This window comes from Mustela lutreola, chromosome 6 (assembly GCF_030435805.1).
Source record: "Mustela lutreola isolate mMusLut2 chromosome 6, mMusLut2.pri, whole genome shotgun sequence".
NCBI classification, from domain to species: domain Eukaryota; kingdom Metazoa; phylum Chordata; class Mammalia; order Carnivora; family Mustelidae; genus Mustela; species Mustela lutreola.
Window position 1 is genome coordinate 90,277,190 of NC_081295.1, and position 18,233 is coordinate 90,295,422.

The 18,233-nt window shown below is 51.2% G+C and overlaps 1 protein-coding gene across 2 annotated transcripts in view; it reads left to right on the top strand.

Moving 5' to 3' along the window:
- Positions 1 to 460: 460 nt before the first annotated feature.
- PTK7 (protein tyrosine kinase 7 (inactive)) overlaps positions 461 to 18,233 on the top strand; it is a 65,868-nt gene continuing 48,095 nt past the window's right edge. The window contains exon 1 of one of the 2 annotated variants that reach the window (XM_059178008.1): positions 461 to 760. In XM_059178008.1, coding sequence (XP_059033991.1) covers positions 682 to 760 — 79 coding nt within the window. In that variant the 5' untranslated portion in view covers positions 461 to 681. Of the gene's footprint in view, positions 761 to 14,819; positions 14,917 to 18,233 lie in introns of those variants that run through there. The other variant, XM_059178009.1, reaches the window with a different exon arrangement.

Sequence of the window (18,233 nt, forward strand, 5' to 3'; positions counted from 1 at the left end):
ACTTCTCCAGGCTGTATCTCTCCTGGGGTTCTTCAGTAACTCCAGGTTACTTTGCTTGGGGGACATCAAGGACACCCTTCTGTTCTAGGTCTCCCTCAGGATTTTAGGTCGTTGAGACGTGAGCCAGAGCCCACCTTTTCCCCTTTCTACCCAGAGAATTTGGGGGGAACAGTTGCCCAGAGCCCCCGGGAAGGCTCAGAACCATCCTCCGCAGAGGCCACTAAAGTCACTTTGGTTCCCCAAGTCCCTGCAGAATGGACGGTAGGCACTGCCTATGCTGCCCTACCTTGCTCAGGTCCCCACAATCCCCAGGGCCTCCCTCCCTATGTCCCCTACCCATCTCCAGACCCCTCCCCCTACTGCGAGCTCCTCCCCGCCACGACGGGGAGGGGGCGTCGAAGGGGCGGGGCGCCGCGCGGCGGCCGGCGGGGAGGGGGCGTCGCGGGGCGGGGCCTGGCAGCGGCGGCGACGGCGGCGGCAGCGACGGTGGCGGCGGCGCGCGAGGCCTTGGAGGTACCAGCGGCGCGCGGGTCCGGCTCGGGACGCCTCGGGCTCGGGCTCTGGCTGCGGCTGCTGCAGCGGCGCCCGCCCTCCGGTGCGCTCGGCCTCCCGGGTCCGCCGCGGAGCGCAGTTCGAACGCCCGCCGAGCGCCGGCCGGGTCCTCCTCCCGAGCCTGCCGCGATGGCAGCTGCGCCGGGAATCCCGAGCAATCTCCGCCGGCTGCCCCTGCTCAGCGTCCTGCTGTTGCCGCTGCTGGGCGGTGAGTCGCGGCGAGCTGCGGGGACGGGGCTCGGGGAGCGCGGGAGCCCCGCGGGCAAAAGGGGGCACGAGGAGGTGGCTTTGGGCAGCTGGGCCGGGCGAGACACCCTGGAGTGGTGGAGAGGCTGGCGGCAGGCGCGAAGTCCCGGCGCCCGGGGTGGCGAAGCTCCCGCGGACTCGCCCCCTTGGATTCGCCCGGGCCCCTCTCCCTTGGCGCTAGCGAGGACGCGTTTCTACCCGCCACGGAGTTTCTCTGTCGGAGCGGAGAGTTTGCTCGGGAACTGCCGGGAGTTGCTGGCTCCCGGGCTCCGCTGGGGAGTTTCTTTTCGGGAGGGAAACGACTCTGTTCCTACTTTAGGGGAGCGCGATGCGGTGGCTGGTGGGGGCACGGAGTCCCTCCAGCAGTCTCTGCCTAGGTGAAGGAAGCCGGCCTGGGGCCGGATGCGGGATCGACCTGCGCCGCGCCGAGCGCGGAGCTTTGTTACCTACGCCGGCCAGACGCTCCCGGCTTCCCTTCTCCAAGTTCCCGAGCCAGGCTGGGACCCTGATGACCCTGCTAGTGCGGACAGGAGAAAGGAAGAAATAGGGCCCGCCCCGTCTCCTCCAGCTCTTGGGCCTGAGCCCGGAGCCCCAAGCCCGGAGCCCACTCCCAGCCGGGTCGAATCTGGGGAGCAGGGAGTCCGAGGCTGTCGTGGTGACTAATGTGTGAAGGCCGCTGCCAAAATCGGGCATGGCCGGCCTGCAAAGGTGCGGACGGGGTTGGTTCTGCTCCTTCCTGGATTTCCATCCTGTCTCTCCTCACGGAGGAAGGAAAATCTCTCATTCTGCGGGCAGAAAGGCAAAAAGAGTTCATTCTGCGCTTTATTGGAGGGCCTTGGCGTTTTGATGAGGGTGTGGCTTGTATCTACGGGGCAGACAGGACCCGACACCCCCCCGCCCCCCCCGCCATCCCCCGCCTTTATTTCCTGGCTTGGTCACACCTGAGAGTCACCACTGAGGTGTTGAAGTGCTTTACAGGAAAGCACCAAGCTACCTGCACACCACAAATGGCCTGGACTGGAAATATGCAACACCCCCCCCCCTCCCCAAAGAAAAAGAAAAAAAAAAAAACCCACAATACAAAATCTTTGGTGATGATCCTGGCAGCAGCCCTTTTTCGAGAAATCTGCTCAGGGCTCCTGGTTCTAGCTTATCACTTTTCCTCTTTCTTGGAAGAGTGTCTATAGGACCGGTGGGGGTAGAGAATTGCCTTTTCTGACATCTCCCTGGCTGGCAGCTGTTGAGGGATTTTGGTGGTGATGGAATCAACATCTCCCCCAGCCCTAGTTTAAAAGGAGAGGTAAGAACAAGTTCCCAGGAATCGTAGGAGGTGTTTCTGGAGCTGCCCTGTGTTTCTCGTGATGTGTAGGGTGGTTCTTGCTCGTGGCAGGACCCACATCTGCTCCCAGAGGAAGTCTGAAAGTTTTTTTGTGCAGCCAGGATGGGGTGGGGGCTGCCATATGGACGAGCAGCCCCAGCTCACAGGCTTCCTGGATTGGTGGCTGCTGGGCTTTGGGTGAGTGGGTTGCCTGATATGGCTATCTTCATGCTGATGTTTAGAGCTAGAGCTCTGGAGTCAAGTGGAAATTCTGGTGTAGACTGGGTCCTTGTTAGTCAACAAATACTAAATTCCTAAATTCCTTCTGTGAGAAGACAACTCTGATGTTAATCGATGTTAATCCAATGACGACGATGACTGGTGTTTAAGTGGAGAGAGGGGGCGTCCTGTATATGTGGGGGGGGTGGTTAGGGCAGGCTGTCGGTTTGGGACTGGAAGTCTGCAATCTCTGCTGGGGGTGGGGAGATGTCTTGTGTTCAACAAAGGAACATTTGAATGAGAGCCTTAAATCAGTTCCACCAAGTCTGTCCTGGTGTGGAACCTGTCCCTGTGCTATAAGCAATTTCAGCTGAGGCCGTGGCGCCTGCTGTCTTCTGGTGAAATCCGGGACTCAATGCATTCCTGGACAGCATGACTTCAGGGGGCAACGATTTTTTAATAGATTACAGTAGATTTTTCCATCTCATTGTTTAACTGTGTAATTAACTGGAGTTTAGTGAGACCTGCTGTTAATAAGGCCAGAGTGAGGGACCGAGGCTAGCTTGGTTTGTGGGTTAGACCATTTTGAAGTTTGGATAATTATGCTGTAAATAGCTGTGTAGCTTTCCAAACTTTGAGATTCCTGTGGACATAAATACAGTGGAGGCGGAAGAGAGGGCTTGACTTTGGAAATCTGGGATTCTTAGCCCCAGCTGTTTGCATGGTTGGTTGTGGTCACTACCCATTCCTCTTCCCATCCCCCCTCTCTGGGTTCTTCCTTCCAGGCTCTTGTATCTTTGGGGAGATTGACTTGTCACAGTAAGAGCTACGCTGTCCTGCAGATTCCTCAAGGCTCTGAAGCCTGTCATTCAGACCTGGGAGTTGCTTTATCAGTGGTGGGTTTCCTCAGTCGTTGGTGCGAGGGAGGGCATGGATAATCTCTGTACTTGGCTTGCTGAAGGATCTAGTCACACTCCTGGCGTTCACAGCAGGGCTGAGTGGTGGAAAGAGCTCAGGCTGTGGAGAAGAGCAACTCAACCTTTGACAGACCCCGTGGCTCTGGGCAAATTTCATGACCTCCCAGTTTGCCTCCTCTGTGAAGAGACTTCCCAGAGTTGTGCGAAGAATTAAATGTAATAAAGTCTATACAGGGCCCTTTTCTTGTTCTTCCATCTCCTGGGATGGGCTTCCCACATATGTTTCCAGCCTTACAGTCACCTCTTAACAGGAAATATTTTCCACCTACTGGAGCCTTCCATTGCTACCCAACGAGTCAGTTTACCATCCCCTGAGATAGGCGTGGTTTCTCAGCCCTTTCTTTCCTCTCCAGCCAGTCCTTCGTATATGTTGCCTGGCCCATCTCTCGCTCAGCCCCACTTCCTCCCCAAAGCTGTCCCGTTCTCCTGCCAGAAAGATGCCTGTAGGACTTTCGGATTCTGTCATTCTTAGGACACTAACCTATTTTTGTCCCATTTGAGTTTTAACTAAAGCGCTCCCCTCTTGCGTAATTCCTTACAGTATCATTTATGATGGGTCCTTCTCTAGGTTTATTGAAAAGGTGAGTGAAATTTTTGGGGCACTGGGCAGAGTAATCAAAGGCAAAGGTAAACATTCCCTTTGCCTCCTTGCTGTCAGGGGTCTTTTGTGTCCCTTTTAGCTCCTCTGGGTTGGGGCTGCCTGTTGTTCCTCCTTGTGCCTGCTCTACTGTGACTGTATCAAGGGACCAGACCTTCCTTCCCTGTTTCTGGGCTGCCTGTTCATTGTGGTGGTTTTCTGAGTTTGATGTGGCAGGGCTTCCGGCCTTCTCCAAGAGTTCTGGGCCTGGCAACCCCATGTACATAGGAAGCTGACCTGTCCTGGAGGGCCACACTTCGAAAATGGTGAGCTGTGTAGGGGCCACTCAAAATAAGGTCCACAGAAAAGTGGCATCAACATTCCCGGGGAGCACAAGGAGAAACCTAGTCTGCATTGAATAAGCTACCCAGGTGACTACACCTCAGAGTTCCAGGAGTCCTGGGCACATGCGCTCTCCCTCTCTCTCTCTCTTTAAAAGACTTTATTTATTTATTTATTTGAAAAAGAATGAGCAGTAGGGAGGGGCAGGGGAAGCAGGCTCTCCCACTGAGCGGGAAGCCTGATTCAAGGCTCTATCCCAGGACCCGGAGAGCATGACCTGAGCCAAAGGCAGATATTTAACCATCTGAGTCACCCAGGTGCCCGAAATTCTGGTCTCCTTATACAGAAACTTGAGGGGTAGAGCTTTCAAATTAGGGGCCCTAGATCTTGCACAGTATTTGAAGATTTACCTTAACTAACTTTTAATTCATGTATACACTCTTTTGTGTGATGTCTGCATGTAAAAATTGCCTCACCGTGTCAAAAAAAAAAAAATCACCTCCCTTTGGGTTGAACTTGATTTAGATTTTGTCAGGAAACTTGTCCATTAAACGTGGGACTCTAGGGCACCTGGGTGGCTCAGTGGGTTAAGCCTCTGCATTCGGCTCAGGTCATGATCTCAGGGTCCTGGGATCGAGGCCCACTTCGGGCTTTCTGCTCGGCAGGGATCCTGCTTCCTCCTCTCTCTCTCTCTGCCTACCTCTTTGCCTACTTGTGATCTCTCTCTGTCAAATAAATAAATAAAATCTTAAAAAAGCAAAAAAACGTGGGACTCTAGAAGGTACGTAGCCTTTGGTGACTTGTTCACTTCCTCTTGGAGCCTCTGGTTTTCCTCGAGGCGCCTGTGCTCGTTTAATAATGAAGGGCAGTGGAGAAATTGGATTTGTGAGGCAGAAATTTGGTCAGCAGAGGACTTTTCAGGAATACATTTGACTCATAATGTCTCTGCTGGGCTCCAGCGGCTTTACCGGTGTTAAATCTTTGGAAGACTTTATATTTCGGAGCGAGGTTGTGTGTGAGTTTGTGTTTAAGCCGGAGGAGCTTCTGTGAGACTCAGCTGGGATGGATGTTGGCTGGTTCAGACTCTAATATTTGAGCCAAGAGCAGTTTGGGGCCAGGGATTCAGTCTTGGGTGTTTTCTTGATGGAGGAAAGGGTCATTGAACATGGCTGGGTGCCCTAGGTCTGTTCCCTGAGACTTTCTCTACTGTCCCTAACCTCAGTAGCATGTGCCCCTGGTGCTGCCCTTGGCAGAGACACACGGTGGGGTTACAGGCTCAGGGCCATGCTTGCTAGCGCTCACCTTGCCTTCGAGCTCCCTGCCTGCCTCCCTCCTGGATTCTTGCTCTGCCCCGCAACTGCCCCCCCCCCCCCGCCCCCGACCCCAATCGCCTGGTCCTCTAGTCCCTGATGCTGCTGCTGCTGTGGAAGTTTTGTCATTGTGGCCAGCTGAGAGTGCCGTCTTGGGGTTCTCCGAGTTCACCACAGAGTGCACACCGGGCCCTGCCGAGCCCCCGGCGCTTCGTGGGGAGCTGGCATGGGAGCGGCTACAGCTAATCCGTGGTTTGAGGAAACCCTCTGTAGTATGTCACTTTTTCCATCCTCTTCTCTGTGTTTAGGCCGTTTCCCTCCCAGTAAAGCCGCCCAAGTAGCAGTGGGGCAGGGAGGAAGCTTTGTTGGAAGGCCAGACCCATGCAGGCGCCTTTCCCCTCTTGCAGCTGAGGTTGGGGGTCACCAGACTCTGGGGAAAGGATACACAGGTGAGTGGGTGTCCTGCCAGTCCCAAGCTCCTGCCAGCTGAGACCCTGGTGAGCAAGGATATGCATTTGCTGGTTTGGATGGGTCTTTAATTTCTAAGAATGAGGTCCTGAGTTGCGGGGTAGGGATTGTGAGTCATGTGTTAGGAAGATGTGGATCTGTAGTCCAAAGACCATCAAGTAATACTGTGGAAAGGCTGGTAACTGGAGGACCTATTTAAAATTGGAGTTGTCTGGGCCTGGCTTGCAGACCTGCCCATCAGAATCCTCAGGGAAGGAGGCAGAAAAGGTATTTCACTTTCTTGTTTGTTAGATTCTATCTCAGATTTTTTTTTTTTTAAGACTTTATTTATTTATTTGGCAGACAGACATCACAAGCAGGCAGAGCAGCAGGCAGAGAGAGAGAGACCAGGCAGTAGGCTCCCTGCTGAGCAGAGAGCCCGATGCGGGACTCGATCCCAGGACCCTGGGATCATGACCTGAGCTGAAGGCAGTGGCTTTAATCCACTGAGCCACCCAGGCACCCCTCTATCTCAGATTTTGAATAGTCAGTCCCGTCGCAGTTCAAGCTCAGAAGGAAACTGAGTTTTAAAATGGTTTCCCAGAAAAGTAGAACAAAACAAAATTGCTTCCCGGGAGATTCTTACTGATGTTCAGGTTTGAGAACCACTGGGTTTCCATAAGAGCTGTGTCCGTTAAAGTAGAGGTGTGGTGTTGAGAAAGGTTGGTGTTGGTCTGGAGGGGTTTAGGATGGGATCAGTCCAAAGCGTCCGCGAGTGTCGTCTGGGGGAAGTGTCTCAGTTGGGGCAGGAGGCAGGAAGGAGACACGACAGAGAGATGGGAATCACATGAAGTGTAGTAAAAGACGCCACTTGGTAAAATGCTAAATAGACCATTCTAGAATGTGTAGGACAGTAAGTCCATGACACAGGAGCAAACAGGGAGGGGAAGGGCTTCAGAGGGAAGAGAGAATTGAATTGCTCATAGAGGTAGGCTGTGGTGATGGATCAGAATGACATAAAGGCGTTGGACCAGGAGTCTGAAAACGTGGCTGGCTCTTGTCTAACATCACACCCACCAGTGCATGATAGAGGAGGAGAAGACATTTGTGGTCCCGTGACACCTGCTTTTCTGTATCCTGGACCTGGCTTAATTGCTGCTTAGCCTTATGACCCTGAGCTGGTTAGTTAACCTTTTGAACCTCAGTTCCCTCATCTGCAAGGTACAAGTGCTGCTGATCACTCCCTTGTCCACCCCCCAGGAAAGTTCAAGGTCGTGTTCCCCCTGGAGATGGTTGACCCAGGGGTGTAGCCTCTTTGGCCAGAGGCTACCCGGACCCTTTGTCTCCTTTTAGGGCATCAGCCTTTCTTTCCAGTCCTCAATCTCTAGAATGGTTTGTAAGAGCTTGCCAGAGTTATTTTGGACTGGCAGCTTTAGAAATGGTTTCCTCATTTGAGAGCACAGATGTTCTAAATGGGTCTCAGTATTCCAACAACATCTTGGAAAGGTGGGCACAAGCTCTTTGCATTTCCTGGTGAGAACTCTTCTCCCTCTGTCCTAGCAGATTCTCCCAGAGTGATCACTGCTTGTTCAGGGCCACTGTCTCCCTGGGCGTGCCGATGTTCTTCTAGGGAGTGGGTGGTAAGCTGTGTTTTGTGCAGCCTTGGCTGACTTAGAATATCCAGGGGAGGAGGAGATTCTGTGATCATGGGATGGCCGTGGGGTTTCCCCGGTCACTCTGGGTAGTTTGTGCGAGCTTCTGTCAATACTGTAGGGAGGTTCCCGAGGTGTGGCATGGTGAGGGATGGATGGCTCTCTCCCTGGGTGGTTAAGAAGGCCTGAGTGGGCAGTAGCATGCACTGCCTCTGCTCTGGGAGATACACTGGCTCCTTTTTGCCCCTTCTGGGGTGCTGTTGGTGAGGCAGTGAGGAGAATAATGGGTCTGTTTGGGGGATGGCTGAGGTGTCCCAACAGCTAGCTCATAGAGTACCTTTGTGCAAATTAGAAATGGGTGCCCTTCCTCCAAGTGAATGCAACCCTGCATCAGGACACAGGGCAATATTTCAGTATTAACACCTTGGCTGGGTATCTTGAGTAGTGCACAACCTATACAATCATATGTGGCCATCCCATTGGAATGAGTGGCTCTTTGCTTCTCAGCTGATGGGCCAAGATGATTTTGGTGAACTCTAGTCTAATATTATGTTTTAGATGAGTCATTTTCTCTACTATTCACCTGCCTCCTGTGGTGGTGGCCTTGGAGCATTGCTGTTCATCTCATACTGTAGGAGAAACCCGAGAGGCTGAGGCCCCAGTGCTGTACCTGCTTGGTATATATGTCTGTAGCTGCTGGGATCTTGGTCTGTTTCTGGGCTCCTCCCCCCACCGGAGGATTTTACTGCCTTGCACATGCAGGCTTCTAAAGCCTTATGTAATAATTAATAAGGAAGCCTGGCTGAGACTTCAGGGAAGCGAGGCTGCTCAGAGTTTCTTCCACATCTCACTAAGAAGTACCAGGCTTGCCTTTCTCACTGGACACCTGGGTCCTCCAGTGGTCCCAGGTAAAGTGTGTAGGCTTTCCTGTTTTAGAAAAATGCTGCAGTGATGGTAGAGTCTCTTCAGTAGCAAAGATGGGTTTTGGTGGGCTCTAGTTCTGGGTACCTTGGGGGGGGGGTGTCTCTCGTCTGGAGGCACTGGGAAGGAGGCACGGGCCCTGCTCCCACATTTGCCCCAGACTGCTCATATGACATTGGACAAGTCCCACCTGCCACTTGGGCCTCAACCTGAGGACTTAAAACCTTGGAAGACCTTGAATGTGGTGACCTTTGGGGACTGACCCAGTATTGCCATTCACAACCTTCAGCTTTGTTTCTGTCACATCTTATAGGCCCTTTTCCTCACCTGTAGTTTTGGGGAGAGGACTTTAAGGGCCGTATTTTGTTCTGGAGTGTCTAGTGCGTGGGCATAGATGTGTTTAGACTCGATCAACTGGTGATGTGGGTATTAGGGTTTTATTCCTTGGGTGCAAGGGGGAATGGAGAAGTTCGAGTAAATTCTAGAAAGGTTTGGGAGAGAATTCTTATGAGGGGGAAGAAGTTTGTGTGTGTGTGTTTTTTAGATTTTATTTATTCATTTGAGAGAGTAGAGTGAGCATGAGGGAGCTTGAGTGCAGAAGCTGGGGAGAGGGGCAGAGGGAGAAACAAACTCCTCACTGAGCAGGGAGCCCTACTCGGGACTTGATCCCAGGACCCTGGGACCATGACCCGAGCCAAAGGCAGACGCTTAACCGACTGAGCCATCCAAGTGTCCTCCAAAAAGAAGATTTTATCTGAGTCAAAGAAGGCAGATGGGGCGCCTGGGTGGCTCAATCACTAAGCATCTGCCTTTGGCTCAGGTTCTATCCCAGGGTCCTGAGATAGAGCCCTGAGTAGGGCTCCGTGGGGAGTTTGCTTCTCCCTCTGCCGCTCCCCCTGCTTGTGGTGCTGCTCGCTCTCCCTCTGACAAATGAATAAATAAAATCTTAAAAAAAAAAAAAAAAGAAGAAGACAGAAACTTACCTGGTTATTCCTCAAGTACTCAAGGAATTAGTGCTTTGGCAAGGATCACCTCTTCCTTTGCACAGAAGCAAGAACAACAGAAGATAGGCTTCAAGCGGGGAGAAGGGGCTAGGGGTGCTTTGGGAGGGCCTCCTCTGTAACCCCAACAAGTGTACCCCCAGTGGCAGTTGACAGAACGCTTTCACTCACACTGACATTTGATCCTGTAGTGTGGCTCAGAGGCAGGCAGGAGGAAGATGGGTGGTTTCCGGGTGGGGGGAAGGTGAAGGGAGGGGAGGCATTTGGCAAGTAGAGCACCTGAGGTATGGAGTAAGATCCTGTCAGGACTGCAGGGCTGGTAGGTGGGAGAGCTGATTCTGTGTTCTTGTCTGTCTAGGGGCTGTGAAGTGCCACACACACGGGGCCCGGAGTGCGGTGTATGCCGGGGAGTGGGCTTGGCAGACGCGACCACTGTGTGGGTTTAGGGGCAATCCTGTTAGAGGGTGGAGGAGCCTTCGCTCTTTCTACCTAAGGAGTGAGCAGTTCAGTAACTTCGCATGGAGAGACCTTTTGCCCCATTGTGTTCAAGATTGCCAAATTTTCTCCCTCTTTTTAAAGAAAACAGCACGGTTAAGGTTTTAGGTGGCCCGTTCAGAGGTCTGTGTCCATCCTAGAGTTTTTAAGTCACGGTAAAACTGTGTAATCTAGAAGTCCAGAACACGATTTGAGCCGAGGCCTCGGTTTCTCCCTCCTGGTGCTTCTGGAAGGTCGAGGGTAGTTGCAGGCTCTGGCTTGCAGGGGTGCTGCCTCATACCAGACCCGTGTGCCTGCAGGGAGGTGTACACCCAGCGATGCTGTGCTGGAGACCACGTAGGTGGTAAAGAGAGTTGTCGCTGCCGTGGTTAACAGAGGTGCTGCCACTAACCACTGTTGTGGTGATGGGTGTGCCCACACTTGGTAGGGACATGGTAGACCTAGGTTTCCCTTCTGTTTCTGATTTTGGAGGCAAGTCTTTTAATTCCCAAGAGGTTTCAGAATTGCTCGGACAGTGACCTCTGATGTTCTGGGACACGTCCGTGTTTGGGTGCCGGCTAGATCTCCCTTTGGCGGAAGCTGCTAACCCTCTTGGCTGTCCTGCCGAATTTTGTTCTTCTGCTTTCAAAGCTCTCAGGTTCCAGCTTGGGAACCTGAGTTCCATTGCTGAAGGGTACAAAGTGATACTTTGGTGTTCTGATTCTCTTATAGCTCATCTGTTTAAAAGGGGGGAAAAAAGAGAGAGAGAGAGAGAGAGAGGAAAGGATTCTTCAGGTCAGCAGGTCCTTACAGAGATGTGCAAGGATCGAGTTTGAGATCCCAAGTTCATTTCCAGCTACCCGAAAAACAAAACAAATCACAAACAAAGAAAATGGTTGTCTTGCAGCCCTGGGAAAGGGGGGTGGGTGGGCGGGCGGAGAAGATTTGTTGTTGGTCTTATAGCTCCAGCTACAAAGACCAAACCATTCTATCTATTTGGTTAATTTAGCAGATTACCCAGTTGTTAAACTGACCAATTTAAAAAATGCCCAGCTTGCTAGCAGCTTTGTGCTTGTGGTCGGCCTGTGATCTGGCCTGTGATCCGGGCTCCTCCTCCACCGCAGGGGTCCGGGCCTCCTGCAGGAGGAGCTTCCCTGGGAGGAGGGGTGGCTGAGCCCGGGAACAGCCCCAGGGGGCCTGGAGGAGGATCTCTGTCTTCTCTTTACCACCACCTCCCACCACTCCCCCCCCCTTCTGAAGACTCCTTGAAACAAAGGGCTTTTATTTAATAAACATCTCACCCTGCTTGGAAGTAGTGTCCTGAGTTTGTTGGTGGGGTGCAGGGAAAGGGGGTGGCGAGTGGGCCACTTCGTTTCTGGGTAAGGGGCTGGGGTGCTTCTCTGGCCTTGTGTATCTTTTTCAACTCTTAACTTTTCTTTTGTTTCCAGGGCCTCTTGAACCTGGTCTGAGAGGTCCTGCTGAGCTGGCCTGTTCTGTCTCTCCTTGAGCCTCCCAGTGAGACAGTGAGACTCACTTTCCCAGGCCCCCCAAGGCTGCTGCGGGCAGATCCAAAAAGGAGTCCAGCAAGCGTGGGCCAGCCGGGCCTGAGCCTGGGTGGCACCTCTCTGTCCCCTTCCCACCCAGCCCAGATCAAAGGAACCTTCTCGGGGAGCAGGGAAATACTTCTCCCAACATCCCCACCAGTGAGTAAACAGCCAGGGCCCCTTGCAGCTTTTGAAGCGCGGTGCTTCAGGCCCGGAGGAATGCAGAACATTTCATTTTAGGAGTGGACTTAGGTTTCCACTGCTTTCGGTATTTGCAAATTTGAAACAAATGCCCTCATTTAGCAGCAGGCAGGCTGGGCAGTAAACGGGGGCTGTTTAAGGGCGTTTATGGCCGTCACAGGTATTTGCGGGTAGAGGGACCCCAGCAGGTTTGGGAAAGGACAGAGGGTTTATGGTTAGGTGGGTTGTACAAAGACCCCAGCCAGGTCTCTGGTAGAGGGTTGTTGTTAGGTGGGCTTTGTCATAAAAAGCTTTGCTGCCTCCTGCCCCCCCCCCCCCCCCCAGGAAGTATCTCCTTCTGGCAGACAAAGAGGTTTGAGATGGTGTTTATCCCCCTGGGGCTGATGCTAAGGGCCTTGTCCCTCTCGTTCTGCTGCCAAAGTATCAGATTTCCAGTGAACCCTGCCTTTCCCACCCCCGCAGCTTGAAAGGCTCATTAAATGTGCTTTATATATAACAAGTTGGCTGCGAGGTCCCCCTTCACTTCCAGCCAGTTTTGTGAGGAAGGAGCTAGGAAAACCTGTTTTCCTTTTGTTGTTGTTTCTGGAAGTAGATCTGTAAGGAGCAATTGCAGAAAGACCCTGATTTTAGCAATCAGCCAAGCAAGGGTTATTTGCCTTTGATGGGGCAGCTTAGCTGGGGTTGATCTACCCTAGGCCTGGGGGTGCCACCTGCCTGGGCCAGGGAAATTCAGAAATCTGTTTAGGATGGGGTGCCTGGGTGGCTCAGTCCTTGAGCATCAGCCTTTGGCTCAGGTCATGATCCCTGGGTTCTGGGAATGAGCCCCGCTCAGCGAGCAGCCTGCTTCTCCCTCTCCCACTCCTCCTGCCTCCTGCTTTTGCTGTGTCTCTGTCAAATAAAAAAAAGAAAGAAAGAACTCTGTTTAGGAATGGAGTTCTGGCTTCACAACTTGTTCACCGAGGGACCCTAGACAGTTCACCTCACTGAGCCTCAGTTTCCCTTTTGTAAGGTGAGGGTCATAATACCAACCCCATTAGGGTGCTTGTAAGGATTCTGTGAGACAGTACTGTCTGTCTTTCATCATCTCTAAGGTGCTCTTTTTTTTTTTCTTTTTTCCAGTTTCACACCTTTAAAGACTGGTGGTAACATAATCAATTATGTCGTATTGTGTCTTAGTTTAACCGGGACCATCTCCTTTTAGCGGAACACAGATAACAGTGCATCTTAAAATTGGTGACACCTTTGAAATTCAGTGTATGAGAAGGACTTAGACTGTCCTAGAGTGAATCATAAAAGATAGTTATCCTACGAGGGTGATTTATTTACAGGTCTGCTTTTGTTTGCCATCCACCAGTAACTTTCAGTAGAAACTGTCTCCTTTTTAGTGTGGCACATGAATAACAAATGATGCTTAAGGCACCAGGCATCATGCTAGGGTTGAGTATGTGAGAGGGTGGGGGGAGGCACTGTAAGTCTTCAGAAGGCAAGAGATGTCTAGAAAAGGAGGCGGATGTCCCTAGGAGGGCAGACAGACAATTATGGAAAGAAAATCCTTTTCTAATGGTACAGTCTCCACTTTGACAAGCTGCGCTATTCCTGGGGGAGGCTAGAGACTCATTCCAGGAATGGATTGTCTGGTAGGCACATCAAGACAGAACCAGAAGAGAGTAATTAACAAGGCAAGATGCAGAGAAGCACCAAAGAAGGGGGACCCAGAAAATGCCAGGCACTCGGAGGATGGAACCGTGAGTGGGGGCAGGCAGGAGACAGACAGGAGCTGGTAGCATTTCCTTTTCCTCCCAGGCTGTGCAGTGGTGTGGGTTGGAGCCAAGTTTTGTGGAGACAACTGGTGCCATTCTTTCTGCTTTGTGCTATCTAGGCGTTTGCTTGAGAGCACCTTCCTCCCCCACCCCCAGGACTAGAGTGGCCCAAAGGCTGGGGAGTTCATCATTTGCTTGAGTTCTGGTTTATCTGATGGTAGGATGGATTAACTGCAGAGTTGGGGTTTAGATGGTAGACAGAGGAAGAGATCTCTTTCATATGCATTAGTGAAAGTGAAGAGCAAAACTTTTTTATTTCCTTTTTAAAAAATGGATTGCTGTGTAAGCCTTCCAGATGTTTACTTCTGCCTCATAGGGGTTTCAAAATACATTCTTTCTGTGTTGTTGTCTAGAATTTTAACCCTCGATAGGTGTGCCCAGCTAGGATAGGGTCTGATTAATGGATCACTTTTGGAAGGCAAGAACTTAGAAGGCCCAGCCAGGGTCTAGGAGACGCAGCTCCTGTATGAAGTGAATGCCTTTTTTTGCTTCCGTTGGCTTCCTTTGGCTTCCTTGGCAGTGTCTTGAAGAAGAATAAGGTATTGTGGCAGATGTGTCTTGAACAATCAGGAAGAATGGTTTTGAGGTTAAGGAAATTCCAGTGCTCTTCTCCTAAAAGCCTTTGATGTAGTGGTATTTAAATCCTCAAAAAGGGCATTTTTTGAGAATATAGAAATTATTTGGGAGGCCCGCTAAAGCCCAGTGTGAAGTGTTCTTCTGGGGAAGCCAGTCTTGTCGGCTTCTCTGTCCTGTGAGGATTGAAAAGAGGGAGTGGTGCTTTTCAAACCAGGTCAGCAAAGACTTTGAAGCCCTTTTTATATCTCGGGCACCCAGAGAGATACCTGTGGGCCCTCAGTGCTCCTGATTTTGGTCAGTTTGGGTCTAACATCCCCTATTCCTTATTTATGTCCACGACCAGAACAACCTAGAGAGGACTTGGATGGACTTCTGGGGGTCTCTTGACAGTTGCTGGCCTCCGGGGTGATGGCTGTGGCGTTAACAGCTGCTTGTTCTGGTCCAGGCTGCTGCCCCAGCCCCAGGGAGAGGTGTTGATGGGGTATATGATCAGGCCGATGGGAAGGGCAAATCCCCCTGAGCCCATGTTGGAAGTGAATTAGCGGAAGGTTGCTCTTAGACTCCTGACAAATTGCTTTCAGTTCCTGAGGCCAAAAAGAGAACTCTGAAAACAGGGTGTAAATTGGGTTATTTACACTCCCTGTTTTTGTTGCTGCCATGAAGTTGGTGAAGGAGGGCATGGGTCCAAGTGAACTTTTCAGGATCTTGGTTGCTCTGTTCCTCAGGTATCTGGCATCAGGTGAGGAGGCGGTGGGGGTGGGCGTGTCAGAGTGTAATGGCCTTGAATGCAGGATGTATGTGACCGGACAGGCCTTTGAGGTGCCCGGGACCAACCCCTTTGATTAGATCAAAGAGATACCTTTTGTTTTTCCACTCACACTTTCCTCTGCCCTGCAGCCAGAGTTGTAAAGAGGTGGAGTTGTGAGGGTCTGCAAATGGTGGCCGGGGTGGTGAGTGGAGGGGGTTGGTGAGGGAGGGGTCTTCTCTCCTGCTGAGCACTTCCTGCCTTCGGCGCCTGCTGCCCTTGGTGTGTGGGGGTCTGCCTGGGCTAGCCTGGGCACCTCAGGTTCTGCTGGGCCGCTGCCCGGTAGGGCCCTGCCTGAGCTGGGCTGTAAGCCGGTGAAACCAGCCACACAAAGACGGATTTCACTCCAGGCTAAGTGTTTTGTTGCTGAATCATTTGCATTCATTAAAAGTAGTGAAGGGCCAGTGATATTTAAGGCAACAGGATCGGTTTGCTGGAGGCCGCTGCCTTAGAACCTCATTAAGAATTCTTGGGGCGGGGGAGAGGATAGACGCAGCTCATTCAAAGCTTACTTAACTTCTGACTGTTTTGGGCATAGGCCAGCTACTAAAATATGAAAAATGTTTGCCCAGCAGCCCCCAGTGCTTGGCCAGACTGCCCTGGCCAAAGAAAACACACACTTACAATTCATTATTTAGCCTCCTCCTGTGAGCAAGCTCGTGTCTCTTCCTCCCCTGGGACCTTGCTGAGTTGGGGGCACGGGGCAGGGGAGTGGGGGGGGCGCCACAGAGGAGGCGCAGGAAGACTGCTGCCTATTTTAAGAGGAAGCTTGGTGCAGGGGTGCTTGGGTGGCTCAGTGGGTTAAGCCTCTGCCTTCAGCTCAGGTCATGATCTTAGGGTCCTGGGATCAAGCCCCACATCGGGCTCTCTGCTTGGCGGGGAGCCTACTTCCTCCTCTCTCTCTGATTGCCTCTCTGCCTACTTGTGATCTCTCTGTCAAATAAATAAATAAAATCTTGGGTGGGGGGAGGCAGATCCCCACCCCCCTCCCCCAGGTTATTTGACTCATTCCCTACTGATGGATTTTAGGGTGTTTCTGAGGACTTGCTATTTAAAACAGTGCCATCAGAAATGTCCTTGTACCTACCTTTGCCCTTGCGCTTGCCTGTCTGTAGGATAAATTCCCAGAGATGGAGCTGCTCTGTTAAAAGGAATAAACATAATCAAATTTGTGTCCAACGTTCTACACTTAAAACGTAATTTTTCTGAAGTGGGAGTTTTTAGCTTTTGTCAAATTTCTTTTCTTTTTAAAAAAGATTTATTTATTTTTAAAGATTTTATTCATTATTCATTTGAGAGAGAGAGAGAGAGTGTGTGTGTGTGTGTGTGGAAGCGGGTAGGAGGGAGAGGCAGAGGGAGAAGCAGACTCCCCACTGAGCAGGGAACCCAGTGGGGGCCATCCCAGGATCTGAAGATCATGACCCAAGCTGAAGGGAGATTCTTAACCATCTGAGTCACCCAGGTGCCCCTTTAAAGATTTTATTTATTCGAGAGAGTGCACACAGGAGCAAGGGGAGGGGCAGAGGGAGAAGCCGACTTCCCACTGACCAGGCAGCCCTATGCGGTACTGATCCCAGGACCTTGAGATCATAACCTGCGTTGAAGGCAGCCACTTAACCGAGGGAGCCACCAGGTGCCCCTTTCATCAAATTTCTGAAACAGCGCTGTTCAGTAGGCCTGTGGAAAATCATACAGATTAACATGTGAAAACAGGTGAGCATGTTTCACATGTGGAGCATTGCTAGGGGGACCAGAGAATTTATCGTCCAGATGGGGACATTATTAATAATTATGCCAAGATAGCCAGCACCTGTCAGGGATGTTCCGGGAAACTTGGGAGTGTCATAGCCCAGTGCCCACCAAGGTTCTCATTCCCTCATTTTTGAGGCCATGTGTGTTCTCTGTTCTATATCATGTAGCTTTAAATGACCTGCTCCTCTTCATTTTCCATTCTGTCAGATGTATTCTTGTTGTCGCCCCCAACTTGATGATGGACATAGCAGGGTGGCTTGAGTTCCTGTCATCTGTCTTCTCACAGGCTGGGTAACCCTGTCCTCAGTGTTCCATGGTTGCTCTGGAAGCTGGGTTCCACAGACCAGAATTCTAGCTCTGGAAGCAGTTTAACTTTTCTGAACTCCGTTCTTTATCTGTAGGATGAACATGATAATGGCCAGCTCAGAGGCTCTGGTGAGGGTCTTTGCAGGAAGGTGTGTGTGTGTGTGGAGTGAGGAGTAGGGGCTGTTGTGGTCTTGCCCTTGTTTTGTGGCAGGTGAGCTCCGGGGACACTTAAAACTCCTCATGGACATATGCTTGGAGTCTGTAGGCTCTGCTGGCTGTCTGGATTTGGTTTTTTCTGCATCTTCATTTATTGCTGTCCCTTAATCGTTCTCCTAGCTTCTCCCTTCCCTTCCATCCCATTGCTCGTGGCTTAGTTCAGTTCTTATCATTTCTTCCTTGGAATACTGCTGGAAAAAAGAAGTGATTTTTTTTTTTTTTTAAAGGCAGCATCTCCCCCCACCCCCCCACTCCTAAATCAAGAAGATATGTATTTTATGAAACCTGAGATGGAAAGAAAAAAATCAGATGAGAAGCAATAGACCGAGATCAAAAGGAAGCTGACCAAGAAGGGGGAGGAGATAAATATGGGACTGGCTGAGGTAACAAATAGGTATAAGGAAACAAATGCAATAGCAGAATTAAGTTTCCAGCATAATCTTTAAAGGGCCTAATGGATTCTACGATTAACCTAATCAATACCATGTAGTAGTAGAGCTCTCTGAATCCAGAGGAAAATGTACAGTGAGATGAAAATGGTGAAAAAAATGTGATAATTAGAGAAATAGATTCAAGAGTTTAAAAAGCAATGAACAGGGGCACCTGGGTGACTTAGTCGGTTACGTGTCAGACTCTTGGTTTCAGCTTAGGTCGTGAACCCTGGGATCATGAGATTCAGCCCCACTATGGGCTCTGCCCTCAGGGGGTTAGTCTGCTGGAGAGTCTTTCCTCCTCCCCCACCACACCCCCCCATTCTTTCTGTCTCTCTCAAATATTTCTTTTTTTAAAACATTTTATTTATTTATTTAACAGACAGAGATCGCAAGTAGGCAGAGAGGCAGGCAGATAGAGAAGAGGAAGCAGGTTCCCCTCTGAGCAGAGAGCCCGATGCGGGGCTCGATCCTAGGATCCTGAGAGCAGAGCAGAGCAGAGGCTTTAACCCATTTAGCCACCCAGGTGCCCCTCAAATAAATAAA